The sequence below is a fragment of the Anas platyrhynchos genome, chromosome 1 (genome assembly GCF_047663525.1).
Source record: "Anas platyrhynchos isolate ZD024472 breed Pekin duck chromosome 1, IASCAAS_PekinDuck_T2T, whole genome shotgun sequence".
In the NCBI taxonomy this organism is placed as follows: Eukaryota; Metazoa; Chordata; class Aves; order Anseriformes; family Anatidae; genus Anas; species Anas platyrhynchos.
Window position 1 is genome coordinate 38,219,538 of NC_092587.1, and position 18,149 is coordinate 38,237,686.

General features: G+C 41.6%; 1 protein-coding gene across 3 annotated transcripts in view; it reads right to left on the minus strand.

Moving 5' to 3' along the window:
* PTPRR (protein tyrosine phosphatase receptor type R) overlaps positions 1-2,189 on the minus strand; it is a 140,908-nt gene extending 138,719 nt beyond the window's left edge. Inside the window, exon 1 of one of the 3 annotated variants that reach the window (XM_027455598.3) lies at positions 2,037-2,189. In XM_027455598.3, the coding sequence (XP_027311399.1) occupies positions 2,037-2,097 (61 nt within the window). In that variant the 5' untranslated portion in view covers positions 2,098-2,189. Of the gene's footprint in view, positions 1-369; positions 1,821-2,036 lie in introns of those variants that run through there. The other 2 variants (XM_027455592.3, XM_072034903.1) reach the window with 2 other exon arrangements.
* Between the last annotated feature and the right edge of the window lie 15,960 nt (positions 2,190-18,149).

Below are 18,149 nucleotides of genomic sequence, written 5' to 3' on the forward strand. Positions count from 1 at the left end.
TTGACTAAGTTTTTTTCTAGTCTAAATGATTTTCCTGGGTTATTTCCTATGAGGAGATATTTAATCCATTGTATGTTTTAACTCTTTTCATACAATTTGCTAAAAAAGAAAGTGAGGTGAAACAGTTAATTAGTTGAGTAATCTTGATGACGCAAATAGCTCTAATTGCATGTTAGTCTAATGCATCACTTTGTGGTTTTGCTACCACCTGCCATTCTTTTACAAGGAAACAATGCTCTCTAGTCATCTTGGGAGACATAAATTTTTCACTGCAAGAACACGTATTAGATCATAGCAACTAAAAAAGAGTATAACCTGTCTTGCACTCTCTCATGCAATGCCTAATAGAAGTCAAAGATTCATGCTGACCTGTAATCAGTAGCTACAAATTTAGGTCTTCCTTTAACAGCAAGCTCTGCATAGGTTGATTACTTCACCTGCTGCACTCAACGTAAGGGTCTAATTCTGTTTCCTGAAATGCACACACAAGTGTCTTTGATTTCAGCAAGAGATATACCAGGATACCAGCAGCACAATAGAAGTTAATTTTCTGTTTACACAGCTGTCATGTGTTATTGGAATAGGTGTCTGAATCAACTTAGTAAAATGATACCTTTTTAAGGACATGGAAATTCTCAATCACAACAAGGCTATTTTGTTATTTTTTTGGCAGATATGTATGTGGCTACTGTGACACAAGTGTAATAGAATTGCCTTTCCAGAGCAAACCAGATTTTCAATATGACATGCGTTGCCTTTCTATTAAAAAACACTATTTAAACATATTAAAAATGAGTTCTTTTTGCAATAGTATCACATCAGGTAAATGTAGGGCTATGTTTTCTCTAAAATCTACTACCACCAACTGACATTACAGGAGATTTTCTTAATGTCTGCTGATGGTTTCTTTGGCATCCCTTATGCAGAAGCATGCCTCGCGTATATTCATCCTCAGAACAAAAAGAAACGTGAAAAGCCAAGCAGTTTGCATCACGGCACACAAAAAAATGACATTTGGGGTATAATTTGTGATCCAACACTAGTGGCAAGTGGAACGCATTTTATGATATCGCATGAACCAAAGCTGCAAAAGCACCATCAATAATTCATAAGTTTGGGCTATACATAAAAGATGTCTGTAACGGTACTCCATGAAAAGACCAAATTTTCTACTCGCATCGGATGAAAGGGGGAAATCAGAGCAGTTTAAGCTCGCCGTGTTATGTTATCGTTATGACATCCTCGGTGGCTTCCCGCAGGAGCCAGCCGCGCTCAGCCCTGCCTGCAGGAAGCCCGCTTCGTGCCGTCCATGGGAGCCGTGTGTTTGGGAGCCGTGCCCAACACACGAGGGCTGCATTCAGCCCCTGTCCGGCCTTCCTGCTGCTTTCTCTGAAGCCCTTCTTTTCCAAGGCTGCCCGGGGAACACCGTAGCACCGTATGAACTTCTGCGGGGTGTTTTTCTCTTAATTCCTTGTAATTTTCGAGGCCTTTTCACGGTAAAGGTCAAGCTTCGCAGGCTTTCTCGGTGCCTCAAGGGAAGGAGTTGCACTTGGCGGGGCGGGCAGACCTCTGGCAGGAGGTACCGCCGGCTCCCCCCAGCAGCCCCCCAGCGCCCCGGGGTGAGGGGGCACCAAGTTCGGGCTCTTCCCGTGCTTAATTGCCTCGGCTAATTACACTTCGCGAAGTCTAATCCGCAGCTGGTGAGCCCCCCAGCCTGAAAACCCCGCTCAGAGCCCCGATCCCGGCGGACAAGGGAGCAGCAACGGCCGCGGGGAGCCCGTAACCGACACGGGGCGCCCCCAACCGCCGCCCCCCTCACGGCGGGGCTCGGGCCGCGGGGCTCGGGCGGACTCGGAAGGGTTCGGAGGGGCTCGGAGGGGCTCGGAGGGGTTCGGACGGGTTCGGAAGGGCTCGGCCGCCGGTCGCTGTCCGTGGTGCTGAACGGCGCCCGCCCGCCCGCCGCTCCCCCCCCCCCCCCCTCCCTCCCGCCCCAACAGGTGCTCCCGGCCCGGCCCGCCCCGGCGCCCCCCGCTCACCTGCGGCGCGGAGCTGCAGCAGGAGGCACAGCGCGCGGAGGCACGCGGCCGCCCGCCGCATGGCGCCAGCCGAGCCGAGCCGAGCCCCGCCGAGCCGAGCCGAGCCGAGGCGGGCAGCGCCGCGACACCGCGTCCCGCTCCCCCCCCCCCCCAGTCAGTGAGCATGCCTGGGAGCGCGCTGCGCATGCGCAGCGCCGCGCGGGCGGCAGGGCGGTGGGGCGGCGGTTGGGAGGGGGGAGCTCGCAGCTGGCTCTGGCGGGAGGGCTGAGGGGAACCGGGCGGAGAAGGGATGGAGGGGGACAAGGGGGGCACCGCCGGGCACCGCCGCACCCCCATGGCCGGGAGGAGGCCTCAGGGTCCGGGAGGAGCCGCAGCCCGGCTCGCTGGCGCAGCGGAGCGGTGCTGGTGCGCCGCCTGGGACCCCTGAGGGGCGCCCCTAAAGGGTCGGGGGCACTGTGGGGACACAAATAAAGAGGGCGCGCACTGAGCGGGCGTGTAGCGAGGTCGTTTTCTAAAGTTGAGTTTAATTGAATAAAAAGAGTCACTGGAGGCTAGGTTTGAGTGGAAGCGGCAGGTGTGTCACCCGGCAAGTGGCCCAGCTCCACGCCTGCGGCTGTCCTGCACGGACAGGAGATAACAGGAGATGAGCAGAGCTGATAGCTGCCTGTAGTGTCTGCAGGCAGACCTGTGCGCTCGCATTTTCTTCATGTCATGCAATCACAGACTCATTAAGCTCGGAAAACCCCTCCAGGATCATCCGGTCCAACCATCACCCTAATACCACCGTCACCACTGAACCCTGTCCCCAAGCACCACGTCCAACCTCTCCCTGAGCACCCCCAGGGGCGGTGACTCCTCCACCTCCCTGGGCAGCCCGTCCCAGTGCCTAATTACTCTTCCTGAGTAGAAATGTCTCCTCATTCCCACCCTGAACCTCCCCTGGCACAGCTTGAGGCCGTTCCCTCTGCTCCTATCACTGGTTATCTGTGAGAAGAGGCCGACCCCCAGCTCATGCTGTGAAGGGCTGCACAGGACCTGGTTTCTAGATGTGATTGCACATATACAAGTGAACTTCCTCTGCTGTCCCCAGCACGGCTGTTCACACGCCACTGGGCTGCTGGGCCGTTGGCTTGACATCAGCCTCAGTGAAAAAACCGCTTGGTCTGGAAAACAGCACTCAGTCTTTAGCTCTGCCCAAAACCCGGAATTAAAAGGATTGAGGGGGTTTAGAATGCAAAGTGGGTTTTGAGCCCTGCCATCTCAGTGATAACTTCTGTGGGTATTGTGCCGCAGATGCCCTGCTAAGTCCCAAGGTCTCTGCTGCTTCTCGTACTGAGATGGTGCTTTGCTGTGGGTATGGATTAGTTGCAGTGCATCCTCTTCCAGTTTAATCCTACTAGTTCTGACTAGTAGAAATGAAAGCTAAAAAAAGTGAAAGATAGTAGTGTATGCAGCACACCCCACATGTGCCACCACAACAATAGTTCCCGTGTGCCCAGAGAAGAATATGGGAGCAATAAGTAGGCAGCTATACTTACTCCCCTGAGTAAATTATGCAGTGCAAGTTACATTTAGCCGGCTCCTAGGGAAAGACAAAAGAAAAATTTACTTACAGTCGTCTGCTGTTTTGTTATTCTCCACAAGTCATCACCCTTGTGTGTTCTAGGCAATGATTTAGGGTCAAATATGTCAACAGGATAGCTGCACTGAAGCTAATGGTATTGATTCATCCCCGTGTGGTTGCAGATGAGGCAGCTGTGGTTTTGTATGAGTGAGCACTGCAGCGCTCTCTGCTCACCTCACTTGTAGAGCCCAAAGACATGAAGACCAGATGACTCACCACCACTCTGTTAAGGAAATTGTTTTCCACTGGGGAAATGCCTTTAGATATGGTTTTGAGCCGACATCCAAGAAAACACTTAAGCATCCAACTCATACTTAAGCTGAGTTCAATGGGAAGATAAGACTCATTTGCTGGATTTTATATCAATGCATCATTTTTAAAAGGCAGTCTCATCAATGCAAAATGGAAGCATGACTGTGGAGTGGGAAGCTGTTACACAGAAAGTTGAACTAACACATGTTGCATTAGCTTGAATTCTCTAGCTTCAGGGATTATTATTTTCTTTTCCAAATATAGAACATGATATTAGCAGAGCGGAGATAACTAATGTATGTATGTTGAGAGAGGATATTAAGTCTAGAGCTGAATTAAGTGTTCAGCTGAATGCTAGCTTTACCAGTATTTATCAGAGAGCTAAACGATATGGGATATTGCTAATTATTTTTTTTTCTATAATATGTTATTCTCTTCTGATGTGAAAGAGTATGCTGCTGAGAAGTTGTATTTCATGTTGGTTACAATTAAGAGAGACTGGTTGAAGTGTTAGAGCTCTGCTTTTCTCACCTGTCATGCTGGGTAAAGCATCTTCCTTGGTTGGGATCCATTTTGCACCTAAACTTCCATTGACAAATGGCTTTAAGAGGAAGCTAAAACAACAAAAGCCAAATTCTAAAATAATCTTTAGTTTAAGAGGGCAGCGATACATGGATTAGCAAGCAGGAAATGTGTCTGAAGAAGAAGGAATTGCATTTTTGTCTGAGATAAATAATACAGATGCTTATGTCTGTTGTCACTTGACAAGCTTCAGCAGAAAATTAAAGCACTGTAGTAATAAATGAAAGCAGGTTGGGGGAGGAGGAAGGGTGAAGAGGAGGTTATCTGCATAGATCAAAGGATTCTTTGGAGAGATGAATGCAAATCAGAAAAACAACTATTTTTTGCTGTGTGCACTTGTGTGTATACTGTGATTTCAGCGGAGGAAAGCTCATGACATGTAAGATTAGGCCTAGCACAAGATGATATTGTTAGGGTGGGCAGAGGGGTTGCTTTAACACAGTACAGGAAGGTAACTGCTGCAGGAAGAGTCTCAGGGACAAGCTGGTGACCTGAGAGATTGCCTGCGGGCAACATCATAATTGTACCAATGTAAATGCATCATATTCCTTAATGAGTATTGTCATTATAGGACTACAGCACTTCTGAAGTGGTCTGAGACTCTCCAGTGTATTTTTGGCAGAATCTCTCATATAGACATGAAAATTTGACAGAGAGAGAGAGGATGCAAGGGTATTTTACTGTCTGAGCCAACTCATTTGTGGCTATGTGAATAGATATAAAACTTCAAAACCTCTACCCAGATTTTGGCAAGACCATATAAATTTTACACCATTTTAATATATTTTTTCCTAGTGAAGTTACTTATAGCTTAACTGGAAAAAAAAAAATCATTCCTGCTTGGTGGGGCAGTCTAGAAAGAATGAAATGAATTGAGGGGTATGGGAGCAAAAGCTGCCTGTTAAAGCTACAAGGCACACAACTGTTAATCCCCAGTGTGAGCAGCTGAAGCGTTGAATGAGACCTGCAAGGGGCTGGGGCAGCCCCAGCTGGCAGTGTGGGCAAGGCACGAGTACTTGCAAATGCATTTAGCCATGCTGATTACTTTCCTTCTGGCAGCATGTTTCATTCATGCATTTAGATTGCTAGTGAATTCTCATTATTTTCTTTTGATGTGAAGTCATATAGCTCTGGGTAACTTGCTTTCCAATGCAGTGCCCAAAAGCTATGTCTTTCTACAGTGTCTTCAGGAGTTGCAGATAGGGAGAGAAAATCAAGTTGGTGGTTCAGATGCTGGTTGTGGTGTCCTCCTTATTTTCCACACGAAGGAGGAGAGGGATGAATGTGATGGAGAGCTGCTTATTCCTACCAGGTTTCTGACTGCTTGTCTCAGCATCTTATATTTAGTGGTAAAATACTTTTAAGTGGTTTTGAAAGAATAAGGATGGCTATTCATCTTGCTTGTGGCAAGGTCTTTCAGCACTGTTTCCATCTGAAGCCTAATTGTGCAAATGTACCAGAAACGTCAGCTTTGCTTTGTGCTGTGCTGCATTAGCCATTCCATTGTTTTGCCTGAAAGTGGGACATGAATGCAAAGGTCAAAATATTCCAAATATAGGTGTGGGATTCACTTCATCGAATTTGAGAGATCTGCAAGGTAGGTATCTTCCTCTGAGCTAGTCATGACAAGCTCTATTTGTCATAAAGAGAAACAAATAAGAAGTCCTAGAGTATATTTCATCCAACTGCTTTTAAATCTGCTTTGGGATGAATCGTGACCCACAATGCTGATTTTTCTCCACTGACTGTAATGGCAGATAAAGAAAATTGCTTTCCATATAGGTAACAATATTTGCCCAGATAAACTTTATACATTCTTACAAAGTTGCTCACCTTGGGCATTTTTCTGGATTTCCCATTGGAGATATCCGTGCCTTTGGATTTCTGATAATCCTCACAAGGAGATGTTGAACCCTCCACAAGGACATAATCAATAATTCCCTGTTAGCAGGTGTTTTTGGCTCTGTCCAGATCCATTCATAGCAAATATTTGAAAAAGCAAATGGCATCTCTGATTTCATACAGCCCAGGTACCATTTCAGTATTTCCTCTGATATTAAGTTCTTCTCTCTTTTATGCTATTCATACCAGAGGGCAGTAAAGATACCTCTGATTTTCTACCAGCACCATCCATATTCTTAAAAACAGACAGCAACACAGACAGCAAAAGATAAAAAATGTTTTAGGAAGAGTATGGCTCCTTGAAACAGAAAATAAGAGAGAATTCATTCAGAATTTTATTGAATACACAATTTTGTATAAAGTGAACTTTCTTCTCCTAACCCAGTTAAACAATAATAGACTGCCAGTCATCTCAGGTCAGTTTAACGTTCACTATTTTCTTGTATGTGCACAAAGACTGAATTTAAGGAAAATATGCTTGACATGGCTGCCCATTGGCTTTCCAAACAATGTTGTTAAAAATACTTGCAATTGGGAGTTGAGGTTTCAGTACATCAAAAGCTGCAGCACCTTAGCCTTGATTAAAAAAAAAAAAAAAAAGAAAAGGAAAAAAAAAAAACATGGACAGGAAACTGTAATCTGTCAATATTGAATTGACTTTCGTTAAACATTAGGGAGTCACAGCAGTTGTCCTCAGCAAATAGCAAGTAAACATCTTGTATAATTAATATTCAGGCAGACACTGTTCAGAGATTCATTGGGTAGAAGCACTTTTTTGTTAATGATTTTTCTTTAGGATATCATTTGATTAAGTTTGGATTAGACACGTGAGGCACCATAAATGTAAAGATCTTAATGTAATTGCCCTAGTTGAGAAAAGGCTGATTGTCAGACTTCAGTTCCTGGGAAGATTACAGCACAAATCAAGGTTTTTAACTCCATCTTCTGAAGTGACCTTTTAGTTAAATTTGAGATGTATGAGGTGAAGAGGTGCACTGCAAGGTGGGTGGAAAAATGAATGAACCAACAGGCTCAAATGGTGGTGGTCAATGCTTCAGGGCAAAGCTGGTGACCTGCTACTAAAATCTGTGTTGGGGTTGACACTGTTTAAGGTCTACATTGTCAAAAAATGGGATGGGTTGCACCCTCAGCAAGTCTAAAGTCACACAATCTGGACGAGAAGTTGGTAGGCTGGAAGTCAAGTCTGCTACTCAGCAGGACCTTGACAGACTGGAAAATGAGCTGACGGAAACCTTGTGAAGTTCAAAAAAGGAAAATGTGAAGTCCTGCACCTCAGATGGAATGACGCCATGCAATTACTTTGCACAAGCCATGGGCTAGTGGGGCAGGAGGCAGTTTTACAGAAATGGGCTAGGAGGTTCTAGTGGAGACCAAGATGAACGTGAGTGAACAACGTACCTCTGTGGTGATGTTGTGGTGTAGCAGCTAAAACACCGACAGCAGTTTGCTCACTCCCCCGCCACAAGTCAGGTGGGGGGAGCAGATTGAGAAGTGCAAGAACTCGTGGGCTGCGACAAGGACAATTTAATAAGAAAGGGGGGAATAACAACGAAAAGAATAAACAAAGCAGGTGATTCACAACGCTACTGCTCACCACCCACCCACCCACCGATGCTCACAATTGCTCACAACCCGCACTAGATATTTCTACTCACTGCTGCTTGCACACACAGAAAATACCTCTAAAGTTCATGGGTGTCCCAAACAAGTGTTTATCAGTGAGTGGCCAAGACCATGGAAATAAATTCCATAGAACCAAGGCAAAAGCTCATTTACTTTCATTCCAAGCCTAAGGCATATTTCTTCAGCCTTCCTTTGTCTAGCATAAGAGCACAGCATTATGCACATAATATTTGCTCCGAAATTTCTCTCAGTTTTTATCTGGGACAGAAGATGGGGAAAAGAATAAAGGAAATCCAGTAGATGCTAGAGATGTTGTTTAATGCAATTCTCAAAGGAAGACCAATCTCACAGACACAAATTGTTATAAGTTGAACAGTTTGGGTCTATGCACTGTTAATTTGAGGAACTTGCAGCACAATCCTAAAGCATTAAAGAAGTCACACGTTTTATTAGTCATATTATTGTTAGAAATATTACTTCTTGGGTGTTTTGTTTGCTTCTTTTACAAATATAAACTGGAAAGCAGCAACCTATAACAAATGTGTATCCCATTTAAATACTGTATGTAGTACATATATTAAAAAATACATAAAATTTAAAGTTTAAATAATATTTAATGTGAACCTTACTTGTAAAGAGGGTGATAAAGGAATCAACAAAAAATAAAAAAAGTCCAGTGTGCACATTTTAAAAATAAATTATTTACAGATAAACATTAGCCAAGTTCTAGTCTACAGGCTTGGCAGTATTGTTACAAATTAGGACAGCTATATTATAATTTTATAGAAAGACCTGACTACACCCTTTATTGTTGAGACTTCAAAGTGTTATTGTGATTCACAATTAAAACGCAATTTATTCTTTAGGAGAGAGAGAATGTTTAAATAAAAATTTAAAAACATCAGCAATTTTAAATTCTCTAATTAAGGTTTCCTTGCATCCTATAGCAGAAGTTATCTCCCATTTCAGTTGCTTCTAGAGCCTATGATTTTTATATTATATCACTATAATGTGATATCACTAAATATTGTATATTTATTTACTTATTTATTTTTAAAAGAGATTTTACTTAATCTTATTGCAACAAATTTCAGTCTACCTGTTAATGCCAAGATGTAGCCATTAGAAAGGCATTATAACCTCTAATATCACCAAATTTTTGATAGAGCCATTCTGTTGTCAGGATACACATATTGTTGTTATTGCAAAAAGCTGTCCCAAATTCATCAAAGTTGTAAGAACTCTATTGAGGATTTCTGGAGGTGTTGACTGCTCTTTGTTTTCAGCTGGAGGTTTCATCTGGAGTTTTCTCTCAAAATCTCATCTGCCCTGAATATGCTTCAGTTCTAGCAGGCATCCAGCAACAGCATGTGTGTCACTGCAAAGGTAAGCAGGAATCCCTTGTAACTACTGCTTCTAGCAGCGAGGAGTCCCAAGCAGCAGAATGGAAAGCACAGAACCTCTTTCTATACCTGCTGCTAGCAGTGGAAGAGAGAAGCCCAAGTGGAAATATCAAAAGAGGTATGAGTGGAGAGCAAGGTATTAACAAGGTGATATGCTGATGTAATCTGTTTACAAAAGGAAAAATTGAACTACACGAGTGGATGGGGGAGGACACAAGAAGAGAGACAAACAATGGTCAGGAAAACAGGAGGAGATGGCAATAGAAGCATGAGGGTCTGCGGTCAGTAAAGTACACATCATAATTTGGATAGGAATGCCAGACTCTTTGTGGGCTGAAAAAAAATGTTTCAATTTGCTGAGCAGTGAGTAATTTTATCCAAACAAAAAAATAAACAAAGATCATCTCTGCAATTTATAGTCTGGAGAAATAAAAAATTTAGAGGCCAACATTTAGTAATTGCTTCTCTTAATGTCAGTTTAGGGAGTCCAGTCCAGCTTTTCTAGTTACATGGGCTCCCTCACCAACTCCTAGGGGACACAGTGATTAAAGACAAGGAAAATGATTCTGGTTATTAACCATGATTCTTTAATTGATAAAGAATGAAAAGAAAAAAATTAAAAACAGCACAAACAAAAGCAATGTTTATTCAGTTTTCATTCTTCCTATTCTATTTATTTATCCTTTTTTTTGTGGAAAGGCCTTAACAAAGGCTACATCACTGAGTGTGGTCCAACCATATGGAGTCCAGAATATTTACTTCTTCCAAGTAGCAGCAAGTCTCAATGTAGCATAGCTAATGAAAGTAGTCTAGAAAGCTATCAGCAATTCCATCTGAGGACTGATCAGACCTATGTAAAGTATTGCAGATAACCTAACTTGTAGAATTATAGATGATCAGTGGAGAGAAATGTTAAAACTCATAATATCTGGAAAGTGGTTCTGTGAAAATAAGTCATTTGGGGAGCTGTCAAAAGTAATCATATAAATGGGTATCAGTAGTCTTATAAAATAGTCTTTCTGCTGTTCTCTTTTCCCCATAGTATTTTAATTCAAATAGTAAATCAATATCCTGGTAGAATCTTCAAAATAGATGTATCAATCAAATGTCTTGGCAATGCTTTAACACTTTGTCTTTGGAAATGTGGTCTTGTCATCATATTACAGAAACATTAATGAGAAGAAAATCACTATTCCCAAGTGGAGTGTTGCAGCTTCTTTGCTTTGCCAGTTTTTTTTTTCATGTATCTAATTATTATTTATTTGTAGAAGCCAATGGACAAACAATGAAAATTACAATAAACTTGAGAGCAGAAACAAAAGCTTTCTTCTGCTACTTGCTTTCTAATCTCATTTTTTAATAACTTCAGAAAAGGAGGAACCTGTATATTTATCAGGCCAGAATTGTTGGCTTCTTACTGTCTACAGACTCACTACGTGGCTCCACACCCTAGTACACTCTTGACATATTTCCATCATGTGGCACTAAACCAGAGCTGGGTCCACCTTTTCTCTTAATATATCCCTACCTTTTCTTTTGTTTCTAGAGAGAATAATCTTCTTTTAAAGTCTAGTCTTTCTGACACTCAGCTGTGGTGTAAGGTTTATTTTCTTGAAATAAAGATCATGCCATTACCTAACAGGAGCCTTCTGAGACAGACCTTGCTCTTTCCAGTGACATGCATTTGTGGTTTAACTCTTGTTTTCTCACTGTAAAGTTGCTTTTATGCTTTAATGGTATGTAAAGCACTTCCAAAACATAATAAAAGATTCATGAAAAAATACTGTATAGAAAGCACAAAGATTTTTATACACTGCCCACCTTGTAGCATAAAGGCAAGTAGTATGCAAAGTTGAAGAACTGTGAATTTGGAGTTTGAGTCGTAAAAAAAAAAAGTTTAATGCGTTGTGTATTTTACCTTCTAACACTTGAAACTGATCCTTAACTAAGAAAGGATGAAGAATTCCTATATTTATCCAGAGCATTTCCTAGTGGAAAATAAATGCCCCCAAACTTAACCCATAAATACAACTTTCTGCACTTTCCAGCCATCATTGGTATAAAAATAGTCACAGATAAGTTTTCAAACCGAGAAAAACTCTGACAAGATAGCAATGATTTAACATTAGAATTTTACTAAGAACCATTTTTGAATCAATATTGTTGTTTTTCCCTGCACTTTGCTACCAGAATACAGCTATTAAGCCACAGGCAAAGTGCATCACTCATCCTCCAGCAGCTGATACCCTGAGAGGGAAAATAGCCTATAATGCTCGAAGTGGCTCAGGTCACGGAGGACATTGTCAGCATAAAGATTTCAACTTGTTGATGACTCCCGGGAATCCGTGCTATTCCTAGTTATTTATAAAATGCAAATTGAAGAGAAAAATAATCCGATATGGAAGATTTCAATTGAAACATTATGTTTATGCTTACACAGCCAAGTCAAATACCTCATTGTTTATAGCCCATTGCTAAGTCTTACATACTTTTAAACCAGCTGAGAATGGTGAAATACAGCCTCACTGTTCTAGCTCTGTCTGTTTTCAATACAATTCCAGGCCAGACCTCTCATCTGACTTTGTAACCCTCTTTTGGATATTTAACATTAACATTAAAAAAAGTTCAGTCCATTGCTTCAGCTAAAATATGGTGTCCAAGGAGCTAGTAGGAGCAAGGAAGGAAACAGCAAAACACATGCTTATTAACAACATTTCTTAACTATTGTAGCTTTATTCTTAAAGCATTAATGTTTTCAAAGACCTCACATTTTTTCCACACCTGATATCAAGCGCCTTCTATCACTGGCTGTGGCTGGTCCCCATAACCTCACTGTCATGGAGTCTGTCTCTTGTGCCACATGTCCTCTCAAACATTGCAGCTCTTTCCCTCATTACAGCCAACTCGTCAGTACATCTCTGCAGAAATGCCAAGAGGGGTCAGAATACTTGAGGGACAGTGCCTGCTTTCGTGTCAGCACGGTTAGGACAGACAGCAGTGCTCTTCAAAGTCCAGCTCATTCCCAGGCTCAACAACTATCTTCTACAAAATTCATTGTATCTGCCTTGTAAAAATTAGAGAATTTTCTAAAGACATGTTTGACTGTCATGGAGTTGCAGAAATGGTGCAGTAGCAAAATCAAATGCACAAAAGCTGGGAAACATCGAAATTAAGATTGTCAGAAAACTTTATTTTGGTCCTGTTGTGCCTACCCATTAAGGTGCAGCTTCCATGAGATGACCACACACCACACTTTTTCCTGAGATAAAACACAAAGAGGCTTGATACAGTGGGGTGGTCTTCAGATTCCAGTACTGACATTTGAGATATTTGCTCAAGTTTTCCTCAAATGTGTGCACACTTTCAGCATTTGCAGTGAGGAAAAGGAAAAAGAGAAAAGAAAAAAAAAATGTAAATGCCACAGCACAAGAAACAATCAAAAATTCACATACAGTGGGGATTTCATCCATTCAAGTAGCTTATGCTGAGGCACTTATGTGCAATAAACTTCTCATCGTCCAGTTTTAGGAGTTACATAGTGCATAATATAAAGATTTAATTACATTTAGTTTTCCAGCAGTTCAGACTTTCTCATCATTGTTGCTGAGTTTCTTCAAATTCTGGCAGATAAAGCTGGTAATCAAAATAATCTATATAATCTTTTTAACTGGTGTAGATGTAGAAAAACTGTTTCCTTAGACTTAAATTTCTTTAAAAAACACTACCGGATCCAGTCCAGTACCTCTCAGAATACCAATAAACTGTATGTATTTTATATAATAAAACACATGATTGCAAGCTGGGCAGATGGGATTATATATAATGGCCATTTATGACCCAGCTGAAAGATCACCTCTCTGGTTTTTTAAAGACCAAGTGCTAATGAGGTGTCCAGCTGTGAATGCTGATGGGGTGCTGAAGACTTCCACCTTGCTGTCTGTGTACCTCAGAATCATTTGTAATCCCTAAGTTAATTATAGGATGTGGTCTTTGAGAATTGTTCCCTCACAGAAACATTTCCAGTTGTTTTTGACTCTCCCACCCCCTGCCCAAGGGTCCTTGGAGGATTTGTCCCAGTTGCCACTTGGCCACAGAGCTCCAATATAAATTGAATAGTATTTTCAGTTCCAGAAACACTTAGTTTTAAAGCCGTAACATCTTTTCTCTTACACAGATATGTCAACACATTCTTAGTCCAGGGCTGAGCTCCTCTGTTACCCATTGCACAGGTCCTGGAGCAAGTCTGTGCAGGGCACTTCCCTACACGTTACTCTCCATGCTTAAGTCCTCACTTTGGAGTTACCCCGCTCCCTTACCATTCCTTACCTTACGTAGCTTCCATTAATACTCATTAAACCCTGTCAGAGACTAGCAGCACACGCAACTGAGATTCAAGGAGCTGCGAAGTACCAATAGCAGAAAACCAAACTGCACCCAAATAGCAGGCTCAGCCTCAGAGGACCCCAGGAAATACTCAGTACGGGTCAGGACGCTCACTAGATGTCACTGTTCTCCAGAAATAAATGTGTGAGCACTGTTTTGTGGCTGTGAATATAAGTGCATCGTTTACAAAATCGTGCAGCAACTCGTACGTTCAGAAACTGAGCTCATCTACAAAATTTTCGTAGTTCAGCAAAACATTTCTCCAAATGCCTCCTCTGCTTGCACCGTCTGATTTTCCTCTCATTTAGCTCAGTATAAACCAAGAGTAAGTTCACTCAGACTGAATAGCACTTCTGGCTGATGGCCAGAGAGGAATACAGTCATTTTTCAATCTTTTACCTGTCTATACTGTCTTAAGATACATGCTTTAGAGACAGGGGGATCTCAAAATGAACAACGGAGTGCTTTATGCTGCCTGGCTGTGTATGTACACAATGGTTTTTCACCCTGCAGATAAAGAAAATAAAAAAAATAAAGAAAATAAAGAAAATATTTTGATGCTGCTTTTGCCCAAATGCAAGTTTTATGCATTTAACTTTGTGTGTCTAAATTAATATTTTCCTTAGTGTCACTATATGATCAGTGGGGAGCAACTGCGTCTTCCTCAGTGACTCAGATTGGAAACACAAGTGACATGCTGCTGGAAGATCTTCTCTTTTTTCCAGTGAGTACATCAGCCGCTCAGGAAGAGATGACTTTTCTTACCTGAGCACATAAAATTACGTGATTAAAATTGACAAGTGTGAGCACTCCCAGAAACACTGGACTCAGGTTGTATCTGGGCATTGCAATACAGAAAGGATGCTACTAGTAAGAAGACAGACTGGAACAAGAGGCAGAGATGTTGCTAGTGAGGTAATCATCTGTAAAGAGGATAATTGAATTAAACTAGGATGTAAAAAAAAAAAAAAAAAAAAAAAAAAGGGCTCTTTTGAGAATGTTTAGAATGTTTTGGAACTCCCAGTGTTCACAAGCAGGCTACAGCATGGACTCACTAATAACTGCCAGATTTGGCACTGTTTTCCTCATATTTGCTAAATCAATAAACATTGGGGAAAAAATCCAACCCACGTCACCCAAGTGTGTCCAGAGCATCATTAGTGCATAACAGCATGTTTCTACATGGGGGGTCACGCTGCTGACTTGAGGCAGTCAGCTTAGGTGCTCTGACTCGCCTTGTGCAGAACCTACTGCTCTCTGGTGACTCCTTTACTTTTATACAGAGAAACTAGGCTGTGAATCACCCTCAAGTGTGCAGTTCAACAGCATTTTAAGCTGATCTAAGTCAGTGGTGTGGCAAGTCCCACCTCCACCTCCAGCTGTACATTCCTGCTCTTTCTCCCTCATGTCTGGTAGGTGGTGAGCAGGTTTGGCCAAAAACTAACCCAGAAGGGAAGAGAAAAATAAACCAAAAACAAACATTTGTTTTCTATTTTGGATAAGCTCCCTGAAAAGACTCAAAGTTTGTAGGGAACATGGGAATGCACCACCAGGGTGATGGAAGGCAAGACCCGGGCCACCCTGACTGAAGTTTGCTAATGCAGCCAGGGGTTTACATAGCTGCCCAATGTAGCCCAGGAAGGGAAAAGTGAGCTCTCCCCTCCCTGCAGCCTCTGGCCCTGTTCCCTAAACACACCTATTGAAGTGTAAAACTCACAAGGAAGGGGCTGACTCCTGGCTGCCATGAGGTAAGAAGATTTTCTCCAGCACAGCAGGAGAAGGGTAGCTGTCAGGGCAAAGAGAAGCCTGCCCTGGCACTGGGTGGAGAGGACAGCCACGTTCCCTCGTGAGTAAAATATAAAAGCACAGCTGAGATATAGAGCAGAGCAGAGTAAAAGAGCAGTGATGCATATTCCTGGGTTGCTACAACTTTCTGAGGGGCATCTTGGCTCTCAGTTTGGTTACAGATTATGAGGATGGAGAAATCTTTTTTTTCAACTCTGATGCTAAAGCAAGTACAGATTGCACAGATCAAGGGAGCTCTCTCTACATATTTTAAGTTAGGCAAAACGATTAGTCTTCATTAACAGCTTGTCTAATTTAATTTAAAGGATAAATCTTCTTCCCTGTAAGATGACTGAAGTAAACAACAAAAACAAATTCAAGGCAAAAACTTCAAACCAACATTTGACTGCCACATGTGTGTATCAGCCAAACTCAGGAGTCATTACAACTTATCTCAACTCATCATCTGCTCTCATTTTGTTCAGAAACTTCACATCATTCTTGACAACATATCAGAACATTTCATGGATTTTGCATTACAAAGTGCCAAGTGCTGCGGGAGATTGATTTTGCTAGAAGCAACTAGGAGAAAGACAAAAATCAAAGCCTTTTAACTAGCCCATAGCATCAAAAGTCTTATGTGGATTGAAATTCCTGTCACGTGGAATTTCTCAAAGAAATTCAAAGATTTCATTGAATTTTCTTAGGGTGAAGTTAATAAGACTGTCTTTAAATATTTAATGAATTTGTTGTCACATTTGGATTGATGGTTGCCTTGGCCAACCACCTCTGGTCTTTTTCTGCAGGATGTTTATTTTCTAGGAACATATATTCACCATAACATTAATTCATAGGTTACAAGCAAGCAAATCTGCACTTCTCCTATCCATGTCTTGGAGTCTATGCTACTTTAAGATATTCTGTCTGGGAATGTGTGTCTCCTTGGTTACAATACATGCTGAGAAATAAATGTTAAATCCAGAGATTTTGAAGGCCAGAAAGCATTTGCCAGAGACTTACAAAACTCTGTGGTTTGTGATGCAGTTTTTTATCCTCACCTGCATTTTAGAAAGCTAAAAATCAAATAAATGCTATAGTGTTTTTGTTTGTTTGTTTTTCTAGGCAAGCTATTTCTGCATTCCTTGCTCAGATATCACTGTATCTTTATAAAAATATACCTAATAAAATGGAAGATGCTCAATAAACCTATGGCTGGGGAAGAATGGGAGACAATACATTTTGCCTGACTTTGTTTCACATTGCAGGGAAATGGACAATCTCTTGAACTTAATAAGTTTCCTACTTTGTCATCCTTCCTTTATTTGTTCTTAAAGAACTTGGTAATTTCTCATATTTGTGGGATTTCTAGGGGATGTAGAAGGCACAGGAAATTGATAGAAATGCAAATTTGTGTCAAGATTCACCGAGGTTCAATGGACTGGAGAGAAAAAACAGAATACAAGGAAAGCAAGATGGAAAAAAGAACAGTCTTGGAACACCAGATAGGATGTGTGAGTTGTAGTTCCAAATCCCTCTGGTTTGCAGCCACATCAGGGATTTGATCCAAATTCTTCCACTTCTCCAGACAGCGCCTGATCAGGTACACTATGCATCTTCCATCCCGTTTGTTGAAGTTGGTTCTTTTTTGTAAAAACATTACAAACTTCATGGGTGCAGATGCCCTGAGCTTTCATTTGTGAGCAGAGAAAAAACGTAGGTGTTTTTTTTTTTTTTCATTCTCTTTAATTCAATGTAAAATATACAAATAACGTGAATATTGCAATTACATTTTCTTCCTCAGCTTTCCATCTGTTATTGGATTATCATTATGCTTTGGTCACATTATCTCTGCTCTCTGTAAGCCTTGTTGTTTCAAAACTTTTTTTTTCTTTTTTTGGTGAAAAACTGAGTACTTAGATGTTGCATTAATAAATAGCTGTTTAGCAGCCAAAGGGTTCCTGTTTATTTTCAGCTCATCATCTTGGGGTGAAAAAAAAGAAAGCACAAAACACCACTTGAGAAAGTTGAGAGATTGATAATGACAGTACTTTGACCAAAGGATTACTTCAAACATCTTGTAAAATAGACTTCAGAGGAAAACAAAGATGAAAACACCAAATTTGTAACAATTATACACATGGAAAAGCCGTCAGACGGCTGGTAGAGGAAAATCTGTTGTTTCCATTCTGATATCAGTTACCTGAAAGGACAATGAAGGAGTTTCAAGGCCATGGGGAGACTGACATGGAGAGTCAGTCTACCTGATTTCATCAAATGCTCAGATGTTTTTAGATATTCCTCAGTAACCAACCATGGGGATCCCAAGGCCACAGGCAAGGTATCATTGTCTTGTATTTAGAGATACCGTGAAAGGGCCCTTCAGATCATAGCCGGACAGCATTAACTGTTGAAGGAGATTCTTATTCACCTGCTGTGCGCAGAGACCGAGCCCCAGACCAGCATGTTCCTCACTCCCAAAGCTCTGTTGGCTTCTCTCAGTCAGATGAATTCAATTCACAATACCTGTCCCAAAATACT